The sequence below is a fragment of the Mus caroli genome, chromosome 18, assembly GCF_900094665.2.
Source record: "Mus caroli chromosome 18, CAROLI_EIJ_v1.1, whole genome shotgun sequence".
Classification (NCBI taxonomy): Eukaryota; Metazoa; Chordata; class Mammalia; order Rodentia; family Muridae; genus Mus; species Mus caroli.
Window position 1 is genome coordinate 57,925,510 of NC_034587.1, and position 27,429 is coordinate 57,952,938.

At 46.5% G+C, this 27,429-nt stretch overlaps 1 protein-coding gene across 2 annotated transcripts in view; it reads right to left on the reverse strand.

Moving 5' to 3' along the window:
* Positions 1–110: 110 nt before the first annotated feature.
* The window catches only part of Hmgxb3 (HMG-box containing 3), a 46,199-nt gene continuing 18,880 nt past the window's right edge, over positions 111–27,429 (reverse strand). The window contains exons 7-21 of one of the 2 annotated variants that reach the window (XM_021151164.2): positions 26,123–26,269; positions 25,851–26,026; positions 23,794–23,966; positions 23,562–23,659; positions 20,654–20,752; positions 18,679–18,828; positions 15,515–15,816; positions 14,672–14,799; positions 9,955–10,086; positions 9,129–9,313; positions 5,862–6,081; positions 4,667–4,800; positions 3,901–4,017; positions 2,506–2,715; positions 111–1,420 (exon numbers count right to left, since the gene is read on the reverse strand). In XM_021151164.2, coding sequence (XP_021006823.1) covers positions 965–1,420; positions 2,506–2,715; positions 3,901–4,017; positions 4,667–4,800; positions 5,862–6,081; positions 9,129–9,313; positions 9,955–10,086; positions 14,672–14,799; positions 15,515–15,816; positions 18,679–18,828; positions 20,654–20,752; positions 23,562–23,659; positions 23,794–23,966; positions 25,851–26,026; positions 26,123–26,269 — 2,727 coding nt within the window. In that variant the 3' untranslated portion in view covers positions 111–964. Of the gene's footprint in view, positions 1,421–2,505; positions 2,716–3,900; positions 4,018–4,666; positions 4,801–5,861; positions 6,082–9,128; positions 9,314–9,954; positions 10,087–14,671; positions 14,800–15,514; positions 15,817–18,678; positions 18,829–20,653; positions 20,753–23,561; positions 23,660–23,793; positions 23,967–25,850; positions 26,270–27,429 lie in introns of both variants that reach the window. The other variant, XM_021151163.2, reaches the window with a different exon arrangement.

The window sequence follows — 27,429 nt, forward strand, 5'->3', positions numbered from 1 at the left end:
GGTGCCTTCAAGCTCCCTAGGACCGCCTCCTTCCACCTATTCCTCCTGACAAGTGACCAACAAGCACCCACTTCCAGGGCCAAGGGACACAGCACTGAACAGGCTCTTGCTTCATCAAAACCAGATAATTTAATAAACTTTATTCTTGTTGGGGGAAGAACGAGAGGGAAAGCCACCTATCCCACCCTCTCAATAAATTAAATAGCACTTGGCCAATCCTGGGCCCTAAGCAAACCACGGGCACTTGAGCCCATGCTGCTGTTTGCTTATGGCCCTATCTGCTTCCCCTTCACAGAAGGGAGTTTTCCTACTGCTTGTCAGCTATGTCACAACCACTGGCCACATCCCCTCTGTGGTGAGGGTCTGAGGACCCAGAGGATGTAGGGTACAGTAGCAGTGGCCAGAGAAAGGAGGAAGGATTCTCTTCCCCCAAACCCGGGGCAGAGAGAGTCCTGGAGGGAGCTGTTCCTTCTCCTCAGGTGTGGGAACAGGGAGAGTTGGAGGAAAAGAGAATGCACCCCTCCTTTAGGGAGAATGAAGGGCCCCAAGGGATCCCAAAAGTAAATAAGCCAGCAAGGCAGGCTAGGAAGCCCACAGGACAGGAGCCAGAGCTCCTCCCCGTGGGACAGCTTAGCTCAATGGCTGCTCCACCTGGTGCAGGACCCTGGGTGGTGGTGGTCTGGGCAACCAGGCCCCGGCCTTCCCATCAGCACCCGATCCTTAAGAACACCATGTCCTGCCCCCACGTGCTCTCTCAGGTCAAGGAGAGGCTTCCCAGCGCCTCTCCTGAGCCCCAGAGGTCGAGGCCCCACTGTGCTCATGAAATGGAAGCTCTTTGGTCAGTTCCAGCAGTCAGAGGCCCTCCCTAAAGAGGACTGCAGGTCCCCTCAATAGGACTGCCTTGGGCAAGGGCCAGATTATGGCTTGAGAGAGATGATGCAGGCCCTGTACATAAAAACCTGGCTTATTCTACCACCGAGGCTACTTCCTCTTCCTCTCCATCCTCCTGGGCCTCCGTCTTGATCTGAGCAACCCCAAGGCGATAGAGGGTGTCCCGAATGACCACCTCGCCAGGCTGGCAGCTCTGCACAATGTCATGGATCTGCCTGTTGACAATCTCTCGGCTGGTGAGGAAGTCCATGAGGCGGTTGTAGAGGTAATAGTGGGTGGCATTGTCAAAGGCGATGGGCCGCTGGCGGACACTGCTGAGCTTGCTGTCCGTGGTAGAGGCATAAGGTGCCAGCTCTGGGCACAGTGATAAGCAACGGTGGCCAGCACTGGGGTCACTGGGATCGGGCTTTGTGTTTGCATGGACAATACGACGTGTTGCACTCTTGGTGACTGGATGCTGCACTGAGTTTTCAGCCTCTGTCACATCCACAGAATAATGCTGGTCCAAGAGTTCAGGGCAGGACACACTCTACAAGAGAAGAGAAGCTGCTCTGTAAGAGGGATAACTGAGGGAGAACCTTGCTGGAGAGACCAGAAGCCAGGCAGCCCCGTTTAAATCCTAAAGGCTGTGTACACTGTGTCTCCTGTGCCGCATTTCTTCATATAAGAATGGGCATAAGAAGATGGTCACCCCAGCACAGGTGCTGGACGGTTTCAGAGCTATACCATCACTGTACCTGGACAATGCGGGCACCAGAGGAATAGGAGGATCTGGCTCAGAGGGACACTTCAGACACTTTTGGGTCTCTACCACAATTTCTTGGAGCATGAGAGCCCAAGGGCTAAGGAGAATGAATGTCTAGAGCCAAGCCTTTACCTCCCATAATGCACCTGGGTAGAGGCCCTCATTTCCTCTGACTCTTCTCTCCTGCATCAGTTCTCGTGCCTTGTCTGGTCAAGGCCAAAGGCAGGCCTTGAGCGCACATGCATGTAGCAGGAACTACCTCCTGGTACACTGCACCAACACACAAATTCAAGGACTCCATCACTCAGCAGTCGGGTGACCCTCACCAGCTCTAGTTTCCTCCCTGGGTCTTATTTTCCTTTTCTAATGAAAGGAGAGGGTCAGAGAAGATCAGTGCTGAACCCCAGAACCACCTCCCTTAAAAATCTTAAAAAACAAAAAACAGAGGTTTACTAGCTCATGGTTCTGGATGCAGCGTCCCTTCTTCTAAGACCACTGTACCTGCGGCTAACAGGCATGCACACCCACAGCCAAGTCTAAGACTCAGGAATTAGCAGTGCCCTTCAGGGTGCCAGTGTGTACAATGACTCCCAGAGGTGGCAATTTCCTGGATTCTCTGGAAAGCAGCCTGTTTTCACACATGACACCTGGGTTTGGAAAACCCTGAGCACACTAGATGATACACAATGGCCTCGGACTGTGGTCAGCTAGTGATGTGTCTGCAGTACATACATGCTGGTGCATCAAATGCCGATGGGAAAGAAGGCTGCCAGACACAGTTCCCAGGCAGGCCCTCCTAATAATCGGGGGTGGGTAGACATCTCTTTTATTCCCCATGGATTTATTTCAGATCTTAGGAGGTGACTTACCACAACTGGCTCTGTAGGGTTAGAGAAACAGCCCTGGTTCTTCCCCCACATCTGGTTAGTGAGCTCTGGGTAGCAGAGGTCAGCACATAGGGCCACTGGTGTGGCCATATCTACCACATAGACAGGTGGCCAGTGGCGGGAAGAGGCAAGCAGATCCACATGATCACGGGCACTTTCACCTCGAACAAGATACTTGGAACCACAGACCACCTGCGGGAGATGGAGGCTATCATTTAGAGTTAAGGAAGCAGCATGCAGACAGCTGCAATAGTCCTCATTCACTTCCCTCAAGGAAGATCAGCCTGGTGATGGAAGCCACACACACACACACACACACACACACACTCACACACACACACTCACAAGGCAAGGAATGCCTTTTCAGGAGTCTGTTCTCTCCTTCCAGAGTGGATTCTAAAAGAGTCACCAGCTCATCCTTGTCCTAAGAACAACTAGAACCAGCAGCACCTCAAACATCTCTGAACCCGACCCCATCACCCTACCAACCATCCTGGCAATGTGAACACAAGGCTCAGGGCCTCCGGACTGAACTACCAGTGTGCTGAGCTCACTGGGCTGAAAACCAGCAGCCTCTGCTGGGCCAGGCCAGGCCTGAGTGCACCGGAGAACTGTGCTTTACCGTCCATCTCGTCACCTCCACGGGAAGTGCTCCCTAGTACAGGTCCAGGACAGCACTGAGTCCCTGCACTGTCCACTGCTTCTCAGAAGGTGACACTGGGCACACAGCACCATGCCCTGAGCAGGTGCTGATCTGTCACAGAGTGTCAAAGCTGCCCCTCCCCCCAGCTTTGTTCCAGTGACTGGCTGCCTCAGCCTCTTTCTCCAGCCAGCTCAGCCTGGCTCTCACAGCACTGTGAACTGGGGTTCCATTCTGGCACCTTCCTCGGCCAACTCTGCCATCTGTGCCACAGCTGTGTATCTGCAGTGACTTTACCTCCCCATTTCTCATTCAACTCCATCTTCAGAATGAAGTCTCAGGAGCCACTCCCCTCTGGCTCTCCTCTGGACTATTCCTTTGTCCCCAGGCCTTGGCCTTCTCTGGCTGCCTAAAGCCGGCAGGTCTGCCACCACTCTCTGCCTCAGCTCTTTGTCTGGGTCCTCTGGAGCCAGCATCACAGGCTGTGGTAACCTAACTCCATGACAATAGGAGGACAACTAGACACAAATGGCCTCCCTGCTGTTTACCACTGGACATTTAGGCAGCTCGGGGCCAGCACCATGTAGGATGTTTAATACATCCTACCTCCTCTCCAGCCCCACAAATGGCAATGACTCTCCAGGTTGCACAGTGATACAAGTCCCAGTCCCACAGGGATCACTCAGATTCTCTGTGGGCAATTCAACATCAGCAGACTTGCCCGACGCTCCCCTTACCTGATGGGGGCACACTTTGTAGATTTTACCCCCGGTGAAATGAGCTGGGGGAGGTCTGGCTCTGGCTCCATTCTGTACAGATTCATAGAGAGCCAATAAGGAGAAGCAGAGCTGATCCTGGAGAGAAGGGAAAGATGAATAAAACTCAGGCACAAACGCTAAGGTATCCTGTATCAAACGACCCTCTGAACCCAAAGCAAAGGCTTCAGCTGCTGGGCCTGAGGCCTCAGCGGCCCTTCCTCTAGGTACAGGCTAACATCAGGACACTCCAAAGGGAGGAGGCTGCCTGACCTGAGCTTGTCCTTTTTCTTTTTTTAAGTCAGAGAAACGTTCCAAGTGGAGTTACCATTTGAATCTGAATTTGAAGGAAGCATCTTTTCATTTCAATAGTAGAGAAAGTGAGGTATGGATAGAGTCCATACATGCACACGGCAACAGTCTACATTCACAGCAGCCATTTTTATGAGCGTAAAACCAGTCTTTCAGTCTGTGTGTGAAGTGTCCTTTATAAGAGCTATGTCAGTTTTCAGTCGTTTTGATTTTAGAAATGGGGTTAACAAGCTTAAAATGTGATTTACCACCATACAGAGTAAGAACCAGGATCAAAAACCCGAGCTCAGACACCACAAGGCTGCTGCTTATCTGTTTCCTGAGTTCCAGATCCCCTATCCGATACATGTGCCCAATCATATAGGGTTTACATCCCATACCAAACGGAGATCAGCTGCCTGCTCCCACAGCCCTAGTCTCCACTCCCAACACTCACCCTCGAGTCTTCTGGGCTAAAGGGGATGTCGCACTGCTCCAGAAGGTACTGTAGTTCCTCCCCACTGTAGGAGCCAAGCTCCTCAAGCTTGCAGGTGCCTTCCTGCAGCAGTCTCACCAAGGCACTGCCGTTGCCTGAAACACAGAACAGTGCTGATGGGATGCACTGCTGACTGACAGCAACACCACGGCTAGTTCCTCACGCTTGAGACTGAGAACGGGGAGGTGAGACTCGCAGGGTGGCAGGCAAGGAGCAGCATGTGTGCACGTATGTGTGTGCTTCACTGATATCTGAAGCATTTACTGAAATGTAGATGCTAGTGAAGGCTCTCACTAGACCATGGCCCTGAAGCACCTATATTTGATAACAGAGACAGACATTGCTAAGACCCCACAACAGCTCGCCTTTTAACCAACAGTCTGTTTTCAGAAGCAAGAGCTCAGATGTTTCAGATGTTGTAGCAACAAAAAGAAGAGGAGCTATTATGTTAGATTATCTCTATCTGTGAGTGCATGCACACACATATATGCACCATGTACGTGCCCGGTGCCTACGGAGGTCAGAAAAGGGTACCAGATCCTTTAGAACTGGAGTCACAGTGATTATGAGCCACCATGTGGGTGCTGGGCACTGAACTTGGTTCCTCTGCAAGAGCAGTAAATGTTCTTGATCACAAGGCCCAATGATGTCATTTAAAAACTGTTCTCCACATACTATGCCCCTGACCTAGCTCACAGGGGGCAGAGCTCAGGAGTGAAGTAGCTGAAGTAAGGGAGAGAAGCCTCATTAGCTAACACTAAGAAACAATGTTTACAACCAGCCTGTCACATAGAGCACTGACAAAATTAATAAAATAATTTGTGTTTCTAGACTTTTAAAAATTAAAACAGAACAGATGTATTATATTTGTACAGGAAAACCACCGATTGTGTAAGCTTCTACCTATAGATGGGACACACGCTGGAGTGTAGGTGTCATTCTGCGTCATAGTGCCAAAACTATTTCTTTCCATCAGTTTTGGAGACAGGGTTTATCACGTAGTCCTGGCTGGCTGGCCTTGAACTCACTGAGATCTACCTGCCTCTGTCTCCTGAGGGCCAGGATTAAAGGTGTATACTACCGTGCCTTGCCACAGCTAGGCACAGTCCTTGACTGACCCACCCTCTTAATTCAAACAGCCACCAGATGGTCTTACCAGGTACTGGCTGCATGTCCTGGGTTTTGTCTTTCTCAGTGTTGACAACCACAGCTCCTCGCATGAGTGGTGGGAAGAAGGGAGCAATAACAGAGGCATCGAACTTGGTGATGGGGATGCTCGCGGGGAATGCAACCTGCTCAATCACTTCCGTCTCCATTGTGGTCCAAAAGTCCTCTACGTTCACCTCACTGGAGCCCAAGAATTCAGGCCAGGTAAACTACAATGTGGTCAAGATTTTAAAAAAGGAAAAGAAAAAAGCAAAACAAAGATAAACAGGCAAAGTGTATGATCCACAGATTAGTAACAACACAGTATGATCTTTATAACTCACCAGGAAATCAAGACTCTGGGAGACCAAAACCTGACAGCTATGCACTACCAAGATACCCCTGAATTTGTCAATTCAATACCAAGCCACTGTTTCTTCCTCTCGCACTATCGTACCTCCCAGACCAAATAATAATAAGTCCCTTGCTTCTACAGCTCTGTTCACGGCATGTCCTGTGGTTAAAAGCACTTACTGCTCTTACTGTGGACCTGAGTTTGGTTCCCAGACCAACATCAGGAAGCTCACAAGCACCTGTAAGTCCAGCTCCAGAGACTCCAAAGCCTCAGCCCTCCAAAGGCACCTGCACACACCTACACACACCTACACGAGATGCAGCTCCACATAATTAAAAAAAAGAAGAAAAGGAAAAAGAAAAAGAAAGGAATGTTGACTTAGGTTTAATTTTCAAACCACAGTCTCAGTTCCTAGCCACCAAGAATAACAGAAGTCAGCTTAGGAGAACTCTATGGTCTGAAGTTGGCTTAGGAGAACTCTATGGTCGGCCAGGGCCTCGTGAGGCCTTTCTTCAGGCTCTCCAGGACATGGACAACACTCAGCTTTTACCTCCCCTCCCGGAGCAAAGCCGTAACTACTACAGGCACCCAGCATTTATGTTAAGCGGCCTCCTTGTGTCTGCAGTCACGGACACCATCTACCTGGCCTCACACAGAGCACAGACAAGCATCCTACCACCGAGTCTTAGTGCTGTGCAACTTTTCTTACAAGCAGTTTAGTTTTTGCTTCAATTAACATATCATCCTTGTGCAAGGGCTACACTAATCTCTGGGTCATTATATGTGCTGTGCTGTGCTGTGCTGTTGGAGGACACGGCACCTTACACGGTCCTCCAAGTGTGGCTCTAGCTGTACTGCTCTGATCAGAGCCAGTGGCTGACGCACTAGCTGCAGGGCAGGTGCTGCTTGGCAGTGAAGAACTGGCTCAGCATATACACAGCCCTGGATCAAGCTCGAGCACGGAATGTAAATGCTAGACCACTTTTCAACCTGTACGAGGCATACTCTCAAACTGTGAGGCAAAGGCAACCCTTCCTTCCTTAGGCTGCTGGTGGCATGTTTCTGTTGAAGCAATGAAGCAAGTCCTAGCCATTCCATCCTTTGAACAGAAATCAGCATACAATAAGAATATGTGCAAGTATAAGCTATGCCCACTCCAAGAAGGCTAAGATAGGAATATGAACAAACAAAACCAACCAAGACAAAACATCATGCCGAGCACACTGGGGCTATTCACCCCACTGCACCTGCCACTTCATGAGCCACCCCTCTAGTCACCACGGTGGAATGAGAGACAGAAACCTCACGCCAAGGTAATACCAGTGCATTAGTCCCGCTCTTGTGGCTGTGGCAGAATCCTAAGACAGAAGCCGATGGAGCCGCACCAGCAGTGAGGAAGCAGGTGACCGCTGGTGCTCAGCTTCCCTCTCCCACGTGCACAGCCCGGCTAGGGGGTGTTTCTACTACAGATCTGCCTAGGAAACCCCTTCCAGAAATGCCGAGGTTTGTGTTCATGGTGATTCTTAATCCAATTAGTGACCAGCACAAGTAGCGTATACCCTTGCTGTAATCAAAGGAAAGTCACCACACACACACGCACGCACGCACGCACGCACGCACGCACACACGCACGCACGCACACACGCACGCACGCACGCACATGGGCAAAATGTGGAGATCAGAGGACTTGTTGTGGTAGTTGGTTTCCACCATGTTAGTACCATCCAAGGGATGTAACTCAGATCACCAAGCACTTACTAGTGCTTTTAACTACTGAGCCATCTAACCTGCAAACACAGAGATTATAGCTCTGCTCCCTGATAGTAAGTTTGGCCAGGGTATATTACTACTCCATTTGTTGTTGGACCGGATGCACTATTACTTTATTCATGACTTAGGCATCTATATTTTTCATGTATAACCAGCTCTAGTTTCTTCTACTAAAACGTCTGATTTTAAAGGAAGATGTATTTATTTTTGTGTGTGCACTTATGTGAGGTGCTTCAGACGCCAGATCAGGCACTAGAGCCCTTAGCACTGGAGTTATAGTGATGGTGAGCTGCCTAGTGTGGGTACTGGGAAATGAACACAGGTTCTCTACAAGAGCAGCAAGTCCTCTTAACTGTGACAGGGATCATTTGTACCTTGGACTTTTATCACAACCTACAAAACCATCCCGTGTAGACTGTAGTTCAGAACCAATACCGGCTCACACTACCTGCCTAGCACCTCCGGTGGCTCTTCATTTCACTCTTTACCCGTCCTTAAAGAGCTATGTTGCCTATATAGGTAGGGTCCACTCCCACACCCCCAAACCTCACATACTTCAATACTCCCTACATCATCATGACCTGCTATACTGTTCCTATACTGTTTCAGTTCAAGTCTTAGTGAAGGAAACAAACAAGGTCTAGGAGTGTAACTCTTTAGGTAGTGTGTCTGCCTAGCATGCTTACGGCTCTGGGGTCAATCTCCAGCATCACAAAAAGTAAGTCTGCGTGTGGAATGGAGAGACAGGGAGAGCAGAGCCTGGTGTGGCAGCTCACACCTTCAGTCTCAGCGCGAGGGATGCAGAAGCAGGTGGACCTCTGTGAGTTTGGGGGCAGCCTGGTCTGCAAAGTGAGTTTCAGGACAGCCAGGGCTGCTACACTGAGAAACCATGTCTCCAAAGCCAAAAACCAAAAACGAAAAACCAAAACCAACCAACAAAAACCCCAAATGAAACAAAACAAAGAAACCACCAAACTATGCTGCTCTCTGATGTTTCTCAAATCAAACACTGGGCTGTAGGAGGAAAAAGTCACTGGCTTCACATAGACAGAACTGAAGCCATCTATCCTTGAGATAGCATGAAGCCTGAGGGAAGCTGTCCAAGTGACAGGACAGTTTTAAAAGTGGCTATAGTGGCTGAGAGGGACTTACCTCCACACTCTTCAGTGCCAGCACATTCTCTTCATTCCTCTGAGCCGTTTCCACTGTGGGGGCCACACCACAGATCCCACAGATCATGTCATTGTAGTCGCGAACAGTGAGACACTCGAAAGCCCAATAGCCATTGCACAACAGCTCCTGCAGCTGGCTCAGCTCCTCTGAGGTCAGGGTCTTCTCTGGAAGGACAGCAACCAGTCACAGAAGAAGACCCTAAAAGCACTAGGGCCAGCCAGGAGCCAGCAAGAACAGTAATACTGTCTAGGTACTAGATGTCGGTATTGAGGGCTTTGAACATACTACCTAGCTATTTCTTATGTGATTTTAATTCTTTATGAACCAGGAGTTAGTACTGCCGTCTTTTATGACTAGATAGATACACAGAACCAACTGCTCAAAACAACACTGCCACCAGGTGGCATAGCCAAGCCTTAAACTGTCTCATCTGTCCCACCTGAGACAAAGCACAGGACTAGAGATTGTAGACATGGGACAGGTGAGGAGCAAACAGGAGGACTGCAGATAGAAGACTGACTTCCTAGGTAGGAAAGGATGTGGTCCCTACACCTGGGTCTCCACAGGAGCCTTAAAACTGGGAGACAGACTGAGTCTGACTAACAGGCTACAAAGCCAAGTTTAGGACTGAAGGACATGATCCTAAGTCAGTTGTGATTTCTAGCTAAAGGCCCCTGGATGCATGAAAACATTTTCCAAAGTCAATTTGGCATTTATAAAACTCTGAATGAAGACTGTACTACTCGGAACTCCAGGCTCGTCAGCGTACTCAGGACTGAACTGGAAAAGAGGGCAAGACCTTTACCTGTTTGCTCCTGCACAGACTTCAGCACAACACCGACAGACACTCTGGGGTCCTCTCCCAGCTTAATCTGGTTCCGGATTGCGAAAAGTAAGTCCAGGCTGACTAGCAACTTATTCCCCACATTAAAGAGACCTGCAGGTTAACATAAGCAAAAGGATCACTGTAGCACCAACAGTGCAAGCAAAGGAACGTCTACTACAGAGGAGTAAGTCACAGCACAGTCGAAACAGAACAATGCATTTAGAAGAGGGCAGTGCACCTAAGTGCTCTCATATGAAGTGGTGCATAAGCCACTACTGAATGAAACACTGTGTGTAACATGTTTTGTTTTATCCCAATTTCAAAAAAGAAAGGGTTCTCTATCTCCAGCTTATTCTCCCCAGCTCTTACATAATTACAGCATGGACGTCAGGGTGGCCCTCAGCAGGGGAAGGTGGGGACCCTAACACAGGCCGTAAGATCACCCTGGTGATAAAAACTCAGGTGAATTTAAATGTGATCAACTCAGGGTCACTTATACACAACAAAATGCACAAATGTGACAAACCAATGGAGCACATGCTCCAGTCACGGAGGTCACAGGGTGGGGAGGGCCTTCCTAGGCACAGTGGTGAAAGCTGAAATCACAGCATCAAAGCTCTGGCCATCCAAAAACAAAACACACAAACAAACAAAAAACCCAACCAAACAAATGAAACCCTTGGTGTTCTCCAAATCACCACACACGAAAAGACAATAAACTGGGAGAAATCTTACAAAAAGCCAAGGGAAATGAAAAAGTTCACAAATATAATTCACAATAGAGTAATGTCATCCTAGGGTTATGTAAAAGATCTCTGCCCTATTGATTAATCAAAGAAATAAAACAAAGCAATAAACAACATACCAGTTTTTAATCTGTAATTGGCAAACTTTAGAAAAGCATTCCCCAACACTCTCAGAGCTGATAAAACTGGGTTTGGTGACACCGTATACAAAGTCAACATACAAGCATCTCTACCAACAACAAACAGCTGGATCCAACTGTTTGCTTAACACTTAAAACAAAACAAATGTAGATATAAGTCTAACAAAATATAAAATTCTTAATGAGAAGGTATTTAATAGAAAAATAGTCTCCAAGGCAAATTAAAACAAAAATATAATACAAGAAAATGTAAAAAGGAAAGACCATATTTGGATTGGAAGACTCAATACTTTTAAACAACATTCCTCAAACTGGTTTATAAATTCATCAAAGCTTCCATGAAGTTTCTAGTGGGACTATACACACTGATAAACAGACTAGCCAAAATGACTCCTGAAGAACAAAGTTGGAGGACTCAAGCTATCTGACAGGACTTGTTCTGTGGCTGCAGGGCAGAGGCAGTGTGTACTGGGGCCCACTATGGAAGTATGTGCCCTTAATCCAAGCAGAGGCAGATAGATCTCAGCAACTTCAGGGCCAACCTGGTCTACATAGCAAACTTCATGAGAGTTAAGGCTACATTGAGACCCTGTGGTGGTTTGATTACGCTTGGCCCAGGGAATGGCACTATTAGGAGGTGTGGCTTTGTTGGAAGAAGTGTGTCACTGTGGGCATGGGCTTTAAGACCCTTGTCTGAGCCGCCTGGAAGCCATTCTTCTCCTAGTGAACTTCAGATGAAGATGTAAAACACTCAGCTTCTCTTGCACCATGCCTGCCTGGATGCTGCCATGCTCAACCTTGATGATAATGAACTCAACCTCTGAACCTGTAAGCCAGCTCCAATTAAATGTTGTCCTTTTAAGAGTTACCTTGGTCATGGTCCCTGTTCACAACAGTAAAACCCTAAGGCACTGTCTCAAAAAACCAAAAAGACGGAACAAGTAGACAGTGTACACTGGCAAAGATAAACAATGGGACATTCTGGAGCCTTGAAGCAGTCTCGTAGACATAGGGCAAGTGAGGTTCAGGAAGGAAACAGTGGCAAATCAACAGAGAATGGATTGTCCCTCTTACAAAGTCTAGTGCAAACACTGACCACTCATATGCAACAAATGCGCATGTCCGGACCTTACACTTTACCTAAATGAAGTTAGGTATAGAGGCTGGGGAGAGAGATGGCTCATCACATCAGTTAAGAGCACTCACTGCCCTTGCGGAAGACCCGGGTTTAGTTCCCAGCACCCATGTTGTAACTCACAACCACCTACACCATCAGTTTCAGGGAATCCAACGTTCTCTTCTGGTCTCCGTTGGTACCAATGCCATTCATGCAGGCACTCATATATACACACAAGACATAAACATAAATACATCGTTTTATACAATTAAACAGATGAGTCACAGGGGCCGGGAGGGCAGCTCCATCAGTACAGTAATGCCCTGATCTAGGCTCAACCCTTGAAGCCATGTGAAAACAAACCAACAAGACACTGGGCATGGAGTAGCACACCTTTTATCCCGGAGATTTTTCGGCCTTCCTGGGCACAGAACAAACCCCAGGCTAAAAACACATTAAAGACTGGGAAGATCTCTGTGGGTAAAGTAAATGCCATGTCTGAGGGCCTGAGTCTGCATCCCCAGAACCCAGGTAAAGGGGGCATGGCCATCTATCAGCTCTGCCTCAGCTCTCCCACAGGAACATGGGAGGCAGAGTCAACAGAATTCTGGGTGACCCACCCTGTCCTAGGCAGCAGCCAAAAAGAAACTGCCTCTAACAAGGTAGAAAGAAAACCAACACCAAGGTTGTCTCCTCTGATCTCCACATTCGCACCATGGCACAAATACACAGAGAAAGAGTAAAATCAAAACAAAACTTCAAAAACTACACATCCACCACTAGTCACTGTGGTAGTATAATGTAATACCGCTGCACACATAATTGGGAGGGCTAAAAACACCACTGTGTGCTGTCATACAGCTCAAACCAAAACGATCACACAGTGATGGAAGGGAAAGTCACTCTGGAAAATGGTTTGGCAGTCACCTATAATACTAAACCTATACCTACCATTTGGACCATCATGTACTTCCTTAGAAGAAATGAAAATACATGCTCACACACAATCTGTAAACAAGTGCTTATAGCAAATTTGTAGTTGCCAAAACGTGGTAGCAATCAAACATCGTCAGCAGGTAGGACAGACTAGCAGGCACATCCACAGGGAGGGGAATTCATTACTCACTGATAAAGAGGCTCTTGCACACTAAAACACAGGAACCAGGGTCAGGGGACACAAGCTGCTGCTATATTTACATGATATAGTAGATTTGCTCTCGAGTGAAGGGCACCACAAGAATGAGTTAACAGCTCCCAAACAAGGTGAGTTCAATGTAACAAGAGGCTCGACTGCCTCGGGATTCAGTACATCTGCCAGGACTCACGGAAAATACGACAAAGGAATTCTTTTATTTGTTTTGGTTTTATTTTTTGATTTCTTGAGACAGGGTTAATGTGGTTATAGCTGTCCTGGAACTCACTATGTAGACCAGGCTGGCCCAGAACTCACAGTGATCTACCTGTTTTTGCCTCCCAAGTGCTGGGTACTCTATGTAAATTTAAACAGAACTTTAATTAAAAACAATTTTATTTGTGCATTTAAAGAAAAACCCCAGGGCAGGAAGTTGTAAATCTCGGCAGCTGCCTATAGGAGAACGCAGGAGGAGAAAGAAGCCAAGCCTGGAGTTGAGCTGACATGGAGGTCAGCCAGCCACAAAGTAGGAAAGCAACCATGTGTTTGGAGGGAGCTGCAGGGAAAGAGACCAGAGAACCAGAGAAAGGCAGCCTGGGAAAGAGGAAAGAAAAAGCTGTCTACAGTTTAGCACAGTGAATAAAGGGTAGCAGAAATACAGCAACGCCACTTTTGAGAATGAGTCCACAAGAAACAGACACGCATTAATTCTTCAACAGTAAAGACTGTAGAGCAGAGTCCCCGTTATCCTTTTTAAAGAGGTTGTTTCTCTATCCGCTGGCAGAGGAAGAAGTTGATGCTTAACCATTAAATTAAGATAGCATGCTCTACATACCCCGTGTGCTCTCTTCAGAGAAACTAGAGTGCTACACACTTCTCTAGCTCTGACTCTGTAGACACTGAACATGCCTGAAGAACAGAGTTGTGGCAAGAGCTTTTCCTTAGGTAGGATCACTCTGGTTTCTCTAACTTGTGGATTTACCAGCTTTTTTCCTAAAATGAAGATCTGCTTTGAGACAGGGTCTCATTAAGTAGATGGCCTAGAACTCACTAAGCACACCAGGCTGGTCTCAAACTTACAGAACTCCACTTGTGCTTCCTGAAGGCTGGAGTTAAAAGTGAGCTGAGAGCTGTTGTTTTATTTTATTTTATTTTATTTTATTTTATTCTATTTTATTTTATTTTATTTTATTTTATTTTATTGGTTTCTCAAGACAGGGTTTCACCGTGTAGCCCTGGCTGTCCTACAATTCAACTTATAAACCGGGCTGGCCCCAAACTCAGAGATCTGCCTGCCCCTGTCTCCCCAGTGCTGGATTAAAGGTTATGTCAGTACTGATTGGCGACTGGTGTTATTTTTAAACTAACTTGGTTGTGAAGGGTTATTACTGCTCCACTTCCCAACCCCTGACTGTTGCTGGAGCAGAGGCAGTCAGGGCAAAACCGATTCTTCAGAAGCTGCTAAGATGGGTGCAGTGGATGGAGGAACCAAACACAGACCAGTAAGGTGGTTCCCAAACCTGATCTGGGGTGCTTGAGGACATAGAAGGTTGGCACCTACCTGTGTAGATGTCCGTGAAGCTGTGCAAGGCCAAACAATGAGGGTTCAGACACATCTTCACCTGGGCAGTCACCACCTGTAGCCGGTTAGCTGTCAGGAGCCAGCATTCTTGGGGCCCGGCCAGAGAGCTAGTACCCAGAAGAAAACCAGAAGGAAAAATCAGCCTCTTTATGCAGGTCACGGGCTATGGTCAGAAGCAAAACTCTGCAACCAGCAAAAGAATGTGCTGACCTTTGTTTCCAAGATATTCTAGGTGAATGTCTCCATTTCATTGAGATCTAAGCTCTGAAACTGTACTTACAAGGAATTCTAACTCTCACGTTATTATATGATTCAAGTGATTTCCACGTCAAACTCAAACAAATTCTATGCTAAGCAGGCCAGATATAATCTAAACCCTAGGCAGGCTGGTGATAACAAGCTTTAGGCATGTCTAAATTGACTGCTAATTCAAGAGAAGAAAAATGTAAAAAATATTTATCATATTGGTATGTTTTGCCTGCATGTATGTATGCACACCATGTGCATGTATGTATGTATACCATGTGCATGCTGTCTGGTGCCCATGGAGGTCAGAAAAGGGCATCAGATTCCTTGGAACTGGAATTACAGATAGTTATGAGCTGCCATGGGAGTGCTGGGAATTGAACTGCGGTCCCTTATAAGAGCAAAAATTGCTCTTAACCTCAGAGCAAACTCCAGTCCCTACTTGCTAATTATTTTCCCATCAGCCATTGAGCAGGTGATGGAAATCTATGGGAGCACAAGGTAACGTCTCCTCAGGTTCTAACTGTAACGCTGTCTGAGAGAGAGGCAGCACGGGCAGAGTGGGGTGATGCTTACTTGTGTCCCCCTTTGAACAATGGGCTGCTACAGAGAAGGCACTGCGTGGATGGAGACTCATAATAATTCGACCAAGAGGTCTGCTCGATGGTGACTGTCTCCTCACTCACGTTGGACAGGATAAGTCGAGAGCTATTTAGTTCATGAATCAAGGCGAAGACCTCAGCCAGCTCTGACTCGTTCTCAGGAATCTGCAGGACTTTCCGCAGCAGCTGCAGCGTGGACTGACGCTGGACCTCCCTCTGGGTTGGGTTCAGGGCTTCTGTGGTACTTGGCACATCGGGGTGTGGTGAGCTCGCCTCCTGAGGAAGAGCAGGTCAAGTCACCAAGCAGAGGTTAGAGATGGCCTCAGGAGAGTCATCAGTGAACAAAGAGCAGAGGGGTGGCCATGACTCAGGGTGGGAAATAACGTTTCTTAGTTCTGCTAATAACTCCTCATACTGCTAAAAGCTCTCTGGGACTCAGGTTTTCTACCAATAAAGCATATCTCCTGGCAACAGACTTAACTGTTAGCTCCCACTCACTGGGAGGACACTGTGGTTATACGTGTGGGACCCTGAGGCAGTCTGATTTTTCAGAAACTTAGTATCTTCATCTGTGAAACAGAGGACAAAAATACAAGCAATCGCAGGAGGCGTGCAAAGAGATGGCAGAGATGAGGGCAATTCTCTAGAAGCTCCTACCCACATCCAAGGGTCTGAATCCCCTCCCTCTGCTCACTGCTCCTGCCAGGCATGGAAAACAGTGTTCTGGTGCTGGCACTGCAACATGCAGGCAGACTTACCTAAGGGCTACCACGACTGCACTGTTAGAGATGGACAGCAACCCCAAACCCACCTTCCAGAGAGGCAGGCAAGCCCAGGGGGAGTGAGTGAATTGAATGGGGGAAGTTCTGTTCACTCATCGCTATCTTGAGGTACTGAGGCCACTGTCCCTGCTCCAGTGAAAAGGTCTGCACACCTCCTACAAAGGATGCTCAAAGTCGGCTTTTTTACCATGCACTTTTCCGGAATGGGTCTTTTGTGCTATAATCTTGGTGGTTTATATCCTTCCAGAATTCATGTCAAAATCATACCACTTGGTAGAGGTGGGACCTCAGGAGGTGATGAGTCACGGCCAAGCCTCATGAGGACAAGACAGGAAGACCACAGATTTAAGGCCAATGCTGTTCAACCAATCGAATGTATCAGGGAAGCTCTCTGTACCTTTTATTGTGTGATGACAAAGCAAGAGGGTGCCACACAGAAGCTAGAAGGTGAGCCCTAGTCAGACACTGAGTTCTGCTAGCATCTTGGATATTTCAGCTTCCGCAACTCTAAAATACAAATTTCTTCTATTTAAAGAAACATTTTCTACTGCTCTTTCAGCACCACTGTACAAATTCATTTAGATATGGCAAGTCATCCAAGCAGCAAAGTGCCTGTGACTCAGCGAGGACTAGGAGTGGAAGTATCAACACTTATCGATCTGGACCTCAGAAAGTCTTTGTCTTCAATGCTGGGTGGCTCCAGGGTAAGAAGAGCTTTGGACACTTCCGGGACAGGGTTCTGAATGGACCTCCTGCCTTCCCCATGCTCCCTGATGCAGCCCTTCACTGTCATCTTCAGTCAACACAACTCATCTGAACCCACCTAGGAGATGCCCCTCTGGATGTAAGGGTGTTTCCATAGAAGTTAACTGAGGAGGGAAGATCAACCTGAAAATGTACAGACCCCCTTCTTCCAACCCACAAGCTGAGTGCCCTACTCAATAAGAGGGAAAGGAGACCAGAGAGATGGCTCATCAGGTTAAGACACTGGACACCAACTGTGACAGCCCGAGTTTGGTCCCAGTAGCTCTCACATGGTGGAAGGAGAGAATACACCCCATAAGCTGTAAGGTCCCAGTCAGGGGAACACTAGCATTCCTCTTGAATCCTGATCATCGCAGTCGCAGTGGCACAGCCTCAGGCTATTCTGCCACCCCACCTTCCTGGTCACAACAAACTGTAGCCCTTAAACCAAACCTTGAGCAAAACAAAGTCTCCTCTATTTTTTCTTTCTTTTTTTCTTTTTTCTTTTCTTTTTGAGGCAGGGTCTCACTATGTAGCCCTGGCTGTCCTGGAATTCACTACGTAGATCAAGCTAGCCTCACACTCCAGAGATCCACCAAGTGCTGGATTAAAGACATGCCCTACCATGCTAGGCCTTTCCTCCTTTAAGGTGCTTCTTGCCAGGCATTTGGTCAGAGCAGTGAGGAGAGGTAACTAATACAGTCAGTGACCCCGACTGACGAGCACAGGGATCTGCTTGCCTATTGATTCTCCAAACCAGCAAGAGACCTAGGTTATAGACCTCTGTAGAAGCTAACTGCCAAATAACAAGAGGATGTTTTCTTTGCTAAGAACAACTTCTGTCTCCCTCCCTGCCTGTAATTGTATGGTTCCTTATTTTTCTCCTGCACTAGACTGAAAGTGCCTCAGGGAAGGGGCAGTTGGCAGTCATCTCTGAACACCTGGCTCATATGGCATAGAACATATGCTTGATGGATGAATGAATGGCCGTGAAAGAGTACATATCATCAGAATGGGCTAGAAGGCCACGGATTCCCTGACTCCCTGCTGCAATGAGACCGAGTCACACTATTCCTTAGGAACCAGAGATGAGAGCAGAAGGACGGAAGGCCACTCTGGCCAAGAGATGGTAATTTTAATTACAAGAGTTGCAAGTACAGGTCATATATGGAACTTGAAAGGTACAAAGATTCTATCTTTACAAATGGGTTAATCCATGATAAATTAACGGACCCAAGTTACTTTAGGATACCTTTGTTATGAAGTGAGCTCTTCTCTCTACCATGCTACAATACAGAGAAAACCCCCATCAGACACTAAGCAGATCTCAACCAACACCTTCTTCTTGAATTCTCAGCCTCCAAAACTGTAAGTACATAACCCACCTCTGTATTAAATTATCCAATTCAGGATACTTTGTTATAGAAGCATAAAGCGGACTAGGTCATCAACCAAGTCCCATTTTGGCATTGAGGACAAGGCCCAGAGAGAAGGTATTTTGTCAAGTTCAGAACCTACAACCTGGTTCTGATCCTGACAGTAACCACCAACAATGTATTAAAGTCCAAAGCACAACTCAAGTCCAAGGTAAGTGTTTAGGGAAGGAACTCACAATGGCCTTTGGAGTTTTCTCAGTCCTGTCTTTGGCAAGGTTGAAACCACAGCTGGGACAAATCCGAGGTTTGTGTCGGTTGGTGTAGACATAGCTACAGGAGGGATTTTTGCACTTTCCCCGTCCTCTTGATGTAGCCAGGCCCAAATCCTAAAAAAAAAAAAAAAAAAAAAAAAAGCCAAGACCTATGTTTAAACTACAAAAATTAGACTGAAAGCCGGGCGGTGGTGGCTAATGCCTTTAATCCCAGCACTCGAGAGGCAGAGGCAGGAGGATTTCTGAGTTCGAGGCCAGCCTGGTCTACAAAGTGAGTTCCAGGACAGCCAGGGCTATACAGAGAAACCCTGTCTCGAAAAAAAACCAATAAATAAATAAATAAATAAATAAATAAATAAATAAATAAATAAAAATTAGACTGAACTTGAACAGAACCAAAACCCAGGATGGCCAGGTATTATGTAAAAGAAATGACAAATCAAATCAGATTTAGCCTAATTTCTAAAGATTCTTCCTCTTTCTATTTCAGTAAAAGATGCAAGTCTAGTCCTTCTCTATCTGTGAAACAAGGGAGTTGACTCCAACATTCAGAAACTCAAGCCCCTGGGTGTGTAGTGCACAGCTGTACTCAGCATTTGGGAAGGGAGAGAAGATCAGGAATCCAAGGCTGGCCCCAATGACTCCACAGCAAGCTCAGGGCCAGCCTGAGCTCCATAGGACCCTGCCTCAAAAAAAAAAAAAAGGAAGAGACAGATGGCTCAGCAGTGATGTAAAATGCCCAGAGGTCAGAACTCTAGAATCCAAATAAATACCAAGTGGTGTACTTGTAACCCCAGCAATGGAAGGCAGAAATGGGGTTTCCCAGAGCAAATTAGCTAGCAGGATGAACTGTATCAGGGACCTCTAAAAGGTCTTGGCATCAACCTTGGGCTGGCTCTGGCCCTGTGTCTGTCTGTCTGTCAATCTGTCTCTTGTCTCTTACACACCAACCACACTTTCAAGGCTGGCTAGGCTAGTGCTACAGAGTGAGTTCAAAGCCAGCCTAAAAAACATAGTCTTGTCTCAAAATCATTTAGAAAGCACTGAGAATAGGTGGTGGCGCACGCCTTTAATCCCAGCACTTAGGAGGCAGAGGCAGGCAGATCTGTATATGAGTTTGAGGTTAGCCTGGTCTACAGAGTGAGTCCCAGGATAGCCAAGGCTACAAAGAGAAACCCTGTCTTCAAAAACACCAAACAAAACAAAAGGTGTTAAGGGTGTATGTAGTGCAGTTTGGTCATGGCGCAAGGTTATGGGTTCAACCCCAGCTCTGGAAACAGTACGACATCGAGGCAGGGAGACTCTTGTGCGGTGAGCCAGACAGGCTGCTTCAAAAGCTCTCAGACCCACTAAGGTGATTAGTTTTATCTTTGTGCTTTAGAGAAGAAACGCGTATTACTGCCTAAGCTTGTTTGGGAACATCGCCGCTCCCTGGCTCTAATTTAACTTTAGTTTATGGGTGGGGGTGTTTTGCCTGAATGTCTGTCTGTCTGTGCACCACCACATGTGTGACTGGTGCCTGCGGAGGCCAAAAGTAGGTGTCAGATTCTCCAGTACTGGAGTTACTAACAGCTCTGAGCTGTCATGTGGGTGCTGGGAATCAAACCTGGATCCTTTGGAAGAGCAGGCAGTGCTCTTAATCAGTGAACTATCTCTCTAGTCCCAAAACCCACTTTCTAGGTTAACATATTAGCTCTAGACTGGATTCTGATCTCTGACTACTCTTTAAAAATGTCCTGGCCCATACTTTATATCTACCTGAAAACACACACACACACACACACTCACAGCACATCTCCCCAGCAACTACCATTGTGTCACTGATGGGCTGTTGCCCCTGATACACTCACTTTCTGTTACCATCCTGGCTCCCCAGATTCCAACAAACCTTCAAGCACAAATGAACACAACTTCCCAGCAGTAGGACACATTCACGTACCAGTGTGACGGTGCAGCTGTACTTATATGGAGGGAACAGGTCAGGCTTGACCTCTACGATTTTCAACTGTGGGGTCCTGCTGCTTGCGCAGTTGGATAGCTGTGGATCAGAGTAAGTCAGTCAGTGTTGGCTCTGTGCCTTACACAAAATCATCAGACCCTGGGTCCTGAAACAACTTGAAATAACCTCTGAAAACAAACCACAGAAACCTATGTTCCAAATGCACCGTAAGAATGCTTATTGGCAGTCACCAGTACACCAAAGACTGAATGTCAGATTCAGGTCTATGGGTTGCCACACTTCTGTGTAGCTTTGAACTACAGATTTACACCTGCTTTGAGGCAATAAGATTTGTAATAGCTGTTCATATAAATACATAATTAAATGCAGTTAGCACAGAAGGAAGTCTGAGGTCTATCTGCTAAACTGTCACGAAACAAATGGAAGATTGTTTTCCCCCTTTACCAAGATCTACAAATAGTTTATAATAAATGTATATATAATACTTATATAATGAAAAGATATGGCATTGTAAATTAAAACGATTCTCTAACAGCGAATTTAAGTTGATAATTGGTTTATGAGAAACAAAGAGATGTGACTTTTCAAACTGAACAATGTTGCTGAGCAAAAGGAACTCTTCACCAAAGGACTGAAGATTTGTCCAGTGACAGAGGCACTGAAGTGACAGCAGGAGTCTCACTGGACTTCTTTGTACCCAAGACCCATATACAACAGCAGCTGTCACTGCAACTGGGCCATGAACAGAACACTGTCCAGTTAAACTTGTCAAGACAAATTCAGCAGTCGGAGAAAGTTACCCAGCAAAAAGCATGGAAGAAAGATGGTGGGTGGGTTTTCTAGTTTCAATCTCTACTGTGACAGTTTTCGAGCTATGGGTCACAAGGTTGAAGACACCACTTTGTAAGTGGGAAGGGGAATTACCAATGTGAGCACACAGGAGGGCACACCTCCATTAACTGTTCCATGTGTGCACTGACTGAGCTGGAATATAAAAACATACTTGTAGGCTGGGCAGTGGTGGCACACACCTTTAATCCCAGCACTTGGGAGGCAGAGGCAGCTTTTATTTCTGAGTTTCTGAGTTTGAGACCAGCCTGGTCTACAGAGTGAGTTCTAGGACAGCCAGGGCTACACAGAGAAACCCTGTCTCGAAAAACCAAAACCAAACCAACCAACCAACCAAACAAACAAAACACTGAGGACCACAGGAATGTCTGGAAAATACTGGCTCAGAGGATTTAAAAAACTACTCTAGACACATATAGCAGGGAAAGCTAAGTATGGTAGCACCCACCTGTAATTCCAATACCTGGTATGTCGGCACAGGAGGATCACAAGTTTGAGACTAGCCTGAATTATATAGCAAAATCCTATCTTAAAATTAAAAACCAAATACATGTTCTTAAGTACATGGAATTATAAAATAGGGGAAATCACCAAATTGAATAAAAGTTACAGGCCACAAACTAATAAACAGTTAAAAACCATACTGTGGTTTATAGAAACCATCTTAGGAACACACCTTACTGGGAGAGCCCAGTGGTTAACTGGAACACTGATTGCTATTGCAGAGAACCCAGGTTCAATTCCCAGCAACCACATGCAGGCTCACAACCATTGTAACTCCAAAACACTCACACACATACACTTTTTTTTTTTTTTTTTTAAGAACACAAATTAAAAACAAGACTTGGAACACTGAAATTCAGCCTATGAGAGTTTCAAGATGGTTAGTTCTGGAAGGAGGGTCATGACAGAAGTTATTTTCCTCTTTTATATAAAAATTTCTACACTTTTCTCCCATTTTAAATGTATTCTTTGATAATTTCATGATAAGCATGCATCTCCTTCACTCCCACTCCGCTTGTGTCTTGCTAAGTGCACCCTGGCTCTAACTCACAGTGCAGTGTATACAGCCTTGAGCTTTCAATCCTCTAGCTCAGGCTGTCAAGCACTGAGATTACTGTGTGTGTGTGCCACACCTGCAACTGGACTTTCAGCAAGATCCTGACCTATATGGAATGGGAATCAAGCCCAGTTAAAAGACCAAGTTGGAGTATGAATCTAAAAACAGAACACTACCATTTAGCAAAAGAATATCCCTGTCCTTAAGAAATACACAAAGAGAGCTGGGCGAGGTGGCGCACGCCTTTAGTCCCAGCACTCGGGAGGCAGAGACAGGCGGATTTCTGAGTTCGAGTTCAGCCTGGTCTACAAAGTGAGTTCCAGGGACTCACATAATTAAAGTTGTTATTAATTATATTTGGGGATGGGGATGGATATATAGTTCAGTAGTTAAGAGCATGTGTTGCTCTTAACCCATTAGGTTCTTAGCACTCACATCAGTAGCTCACAACTGCCTTTAAGCCTCTGACTTCTAAGAATGCCTGCACTCAAGTGTACAAATCTATAGTCACAGATAATATGCATAAATAAAAATACAGTAAGTCTTTAAAGAATTGCACTTATTTGTCTTGTGTGCACACGGAGGAGCATGCATGCAAAGGCTGGTGGCCTCCTTCTCCCATGTGGGAACAGCACGTGCCATGCCTTTACCTGCTGAGCGTCAGGTTTAACAGCGCGCACCTTTACCTGCTGAGCCAGCTTCCTGGCGCAGGATCACATGTTAATAGGTGATTATGGGTAAAGATTTTATGGGTGCTCATAAAATGCTTTTGTTTTTGTCTATTTTAAAACTTACAGATATCCAAATAAAAGGCTTAAAAGTATGTATTCACCTAGAAGTGAAATTTCAGTTTTTATTACTCCTCCTAGAGGCTTATTACTGCAGAAACCAGCGTCTGCCTTTAGTCTGTGCCCTGTGACTCAAACATCCAACACTGAGGACACGTCCACACAGCACTCCTTTTGGGACTGGTCTTACCTTTACTTCACCAGTGCTAGGTGGCTGCTGGATGGGTTGGCCCAGCTGTTTCAGCGTGCTTGGCTTCAGGCCACAAGTCCTCACCATGGGAGTCTTATCTGAGAGAACCAGAAACCAACCTGGTGACTTAAAGCCGTTCGGTTTCCCCAGCTCTCTCCTTCCTGTTCTCCACCACCACTCCTGGCTCCTTACCACCAGACAGCCCCTGCTCCCCGTCAGAACTAGCTCTTACCCAGGGGGAAAGCCTGCCTGGCCCTGGGCAGTCCCACGCCGCTGCCCCGCCCAACACTTGTTGGGGCTGGCAGGATTGCTCTCATAGGTCTCGCTGCAGCCAGCAAGGAGGGCTTGCCTCGTGCTCTGCCTTTCAGCTCTGGGGCTTTGGGTCCAGTGGTGAACAGGTCAACTCTGGAGGGAGGAAAAAAAAAACAACCATGAAGGAAAGTCGGAAAACTTGGAGAAAGGAAGGAAGCCAAAGTATAACATCCAAATAACACTTTTAGATAAACTGAGTGAAATTGTAGACCTGCTGACCTGAAGGTTTTAAGCATAAATTTGGTGAAGGAAGTATCAGTGAGTCATCACAAAGACCTCTGTAATCCTAGAAGGAAGCTGAGGGATTCACGCCATCCTCGGCTCCACGGTGAGGACAAGGGTAGGCTAGGCTCCGTGAAAAGGTCTCAACAGCCCAAATAACTAAGTACTATGCCAGTAGAAAGCACTGTCTACGGTGTGTGATAACAACAGGCAGTACAGCTCTCAAATTTGCCTCTAAGTAGAACGAGTGCTACCTGCAGCCTATCAAGCTCCCATGAGGCCAGCACTGATGTCGTGGCCTTCATCTTTGGCATACCACACTATCTCCAGAGTGTACATACTGTTTTAAGGAGAAGAGAGGGTGTGGACTTGACAGCACACACACACTGCTAACATCTGTGCAGAAAGTAGAAAATGGGCCAAAGAGATTCAGTGGCTAAGAGAACTTGCTGCTTTTGAAGAGCACCCGTGTTCGATCCTCAGCGCCCACAAGGTAGCTTCCAACTCCACCTCCAAGGATCCGATGCTCCCTTCTGGTGTCCCAAGGACATCAGACTCCACCCAGGTTTCACAGACACGTCCAGGCAAAACACCCATACACATAACAGTAAATCCAAAAACGTAGAAAATACATGCATACAAATGCATGTTTATGTTTAAAATAATCCCTGACACAGTAGAGAACTGGAAATATTGACTGACCCTGGGAAATAAGGACTATATAAGGGGACAGAAAGGAGATTTTTTTTTTAAAAAAAATGTGTTTTTATACTTTTAAAATATGGACTATGTGAACATATTTCCTAGTCATTCAATCAAAAAAAAAAAAACCACCTTACGAATCCTACTAGAAACCAAATGTGGAACTAGTGATGTCTCACAGAGGCCAGTTCCCCAGGGACGGAGGCTACCCTTGTGCTACGGGATGTTTAGCAGTCCATCCCCCACTGACACGTTAGTTAGCAGCAAACCTCTTCGCAGCGGTGACAACACAATACCTCCTAGCACCGCCACAACAGCCCCTGTGGGCAAAGTTGCTCCAGCTGAGAACTCCTGAGATGAGCAAGGAGTCTTCAGTTATGAGAGACAGATCCTGCGACACTACATGAAGAAGCCAATTAAGCCTCTAATAAGAAAGGAAAGGGGGAGAAAAGCCCACACTTCCGCCTTCCTCTTTGTAAGGCGCCAGCCTGAATGTTTTACAAGCAATTTGTCCTGTGTGTATAATCAGTCACATATAATCTGTGAGATACATTCTTTACAGCTCAAGGCCTTTCACAACTAGTCTTAAGACATCAAGGGACTATATACCAAAGGTCAAACAGAAGCCAGAGATCAGGTCCAACTGAGTCTCTGACCACCAGTCAAAGAATCTTTGCACAGGATGCCAAAATAAGCCCTCTCTTTCTATTCCATATTCAGGATTGGTAACCATGTGGGTTTTTGTGTTTTGGTTTGGTTTGGTTTTTTTAAAACTCTGTGCACAACCTGTCCCAGTGAGATCTTAGCCACTGCTAGGAAGACTAGCTGAGGACTACTGCTCGGAAGACTAACAAGAAAAGATGTACAAGGCCCGCATGGCGGAGCAGTCGGTAGACCATGCCGTCTCTCTAGGCAGTGGTGCTGAGCCTCTCTGGGCTCTGCTGCCCCTCTCGGGACTGCTGTAAGGATCCCTGACAGAGCAAACGTGGGCCTCTGCTTAGCTGCTGTTCTAAACATAGTCCCCATAACAGGTAATTATACTCGCATGCTTACCCTGGAGACTTTTTATGAGCTTGGAGTAAACTGGAGGTGCTGGTCCCCTCAGCCGATGGCGGTATGTCCGGTCCAGGACTGTCATTCTCAGTTGTCCCCAGAGAGATCTCAGCCTGGGCACCACTCTTGACAACAGGCATCTTAGTTACCGCTGTACCACGATTCCCAGGAACTTCCTTGACCAAAACATGAGCATCGGAGACAATCACTTCCTCCCACTCTCTGGCCTCACCCGCTTCTCCTGGAGGAGCCACGTTTAAGAGCTGGCTTACAGCTTCTGAGTTCTCCAGAGTCAGTTTTGAAGCATTTTCCTTAGAGGGGTTTTGCTCAGTGCTGACAGACTGCTGATTTCTTTTAATCACAGAACCTTTGGAGGAGACACCCGAAGCCAATTCCACTTTGACTTTGGCTGGCTTTTCCTAGAAAAAAAATAAAAGAGCTTGTATGCATAAAGGCATTTTATAGCTGACAAATATTCTCTTTTGATTCCCTTTTTAAAAACACATGGGTAATAAATAAGGAAATGAGTCCAGCGAGAAGAGTTAAGATTACGAGTATAAAGTGACTTTATCTAAGGCTTCGGCTTCAGGATCTTCTCACTCAAGCACTGGACACCGCAGGAGTTGGTGGAAAAAGCCCTTCCCAACATGCCTCTTTTTCATCGCCAGGCTCTCCCCATCTAGAAAGAGCTGACCTCTGTAGCACCTCGTGGTTTGCCGTGGGAGCTTTTCTATGAGGTTCAGTTTGTCCCAATGTGCTCAAGTTCACTCTTTTTACTCCATTAGCACAAACCTTAGTCCCAGATTCTTCTGGGTGAGACAACAGGAATGACTTACACATAAGTCACTAACTTCAAAAAGTCAAACTAACCCATACCTGCTCATTATGTCAGAAGTTAGACAGGGGCTCACTGTGGAGCTCTAACCGGCCTAAGTTTACAGGCCTAAGGTTGCTATACAGATCCATACACCATACTGGCCTCAAACTCTTAAGAGCTCATCTATCTCTGCCTCCAGAATGATGAGACATAGGCATGAGATGCCATTCCTGCCTGTCAGATCTACTTCTAAAGTCCTTGCAACCTCTGCTTTATTCAGTAAGCACAACTGTGGGAATAACAGCAGTTATACACAAATACACACGTATACAAATATGTATACTAATTTTTTAAACACTTGTCTCAGGATTAGGTTTTATGAAAGGTCCTATTCATGAACTAAGAGAAAATCTAAAGATGGGTTCCACTCCTAATTATGTGTGTGATCTAGTGCAAGCTTTATCTGAATTATTTTCTCATAAATGGCAGAACTGGGTTCTCCATGAGGTGTACTAGACTCTTGCTGGTAGGGAATACAAGCATTAGTTGCCAAGCCCATACGTAATTAGGAAGAGAAATTGTGGTCCCTACAAAAGCCTTGGCTGGTGGCTAGAGACTCAGCTCCAGCACTGACTACCTCTGGCTTCTATTGGACTTGACATTAGTCACTTCAGGTCTCTTGACTTCAGTTCTGAAAGACACTGGATATTAGAAAACCCGACAAAGCAAGATAGCACTCTGGGTGGCCCAATTCTTCACTGC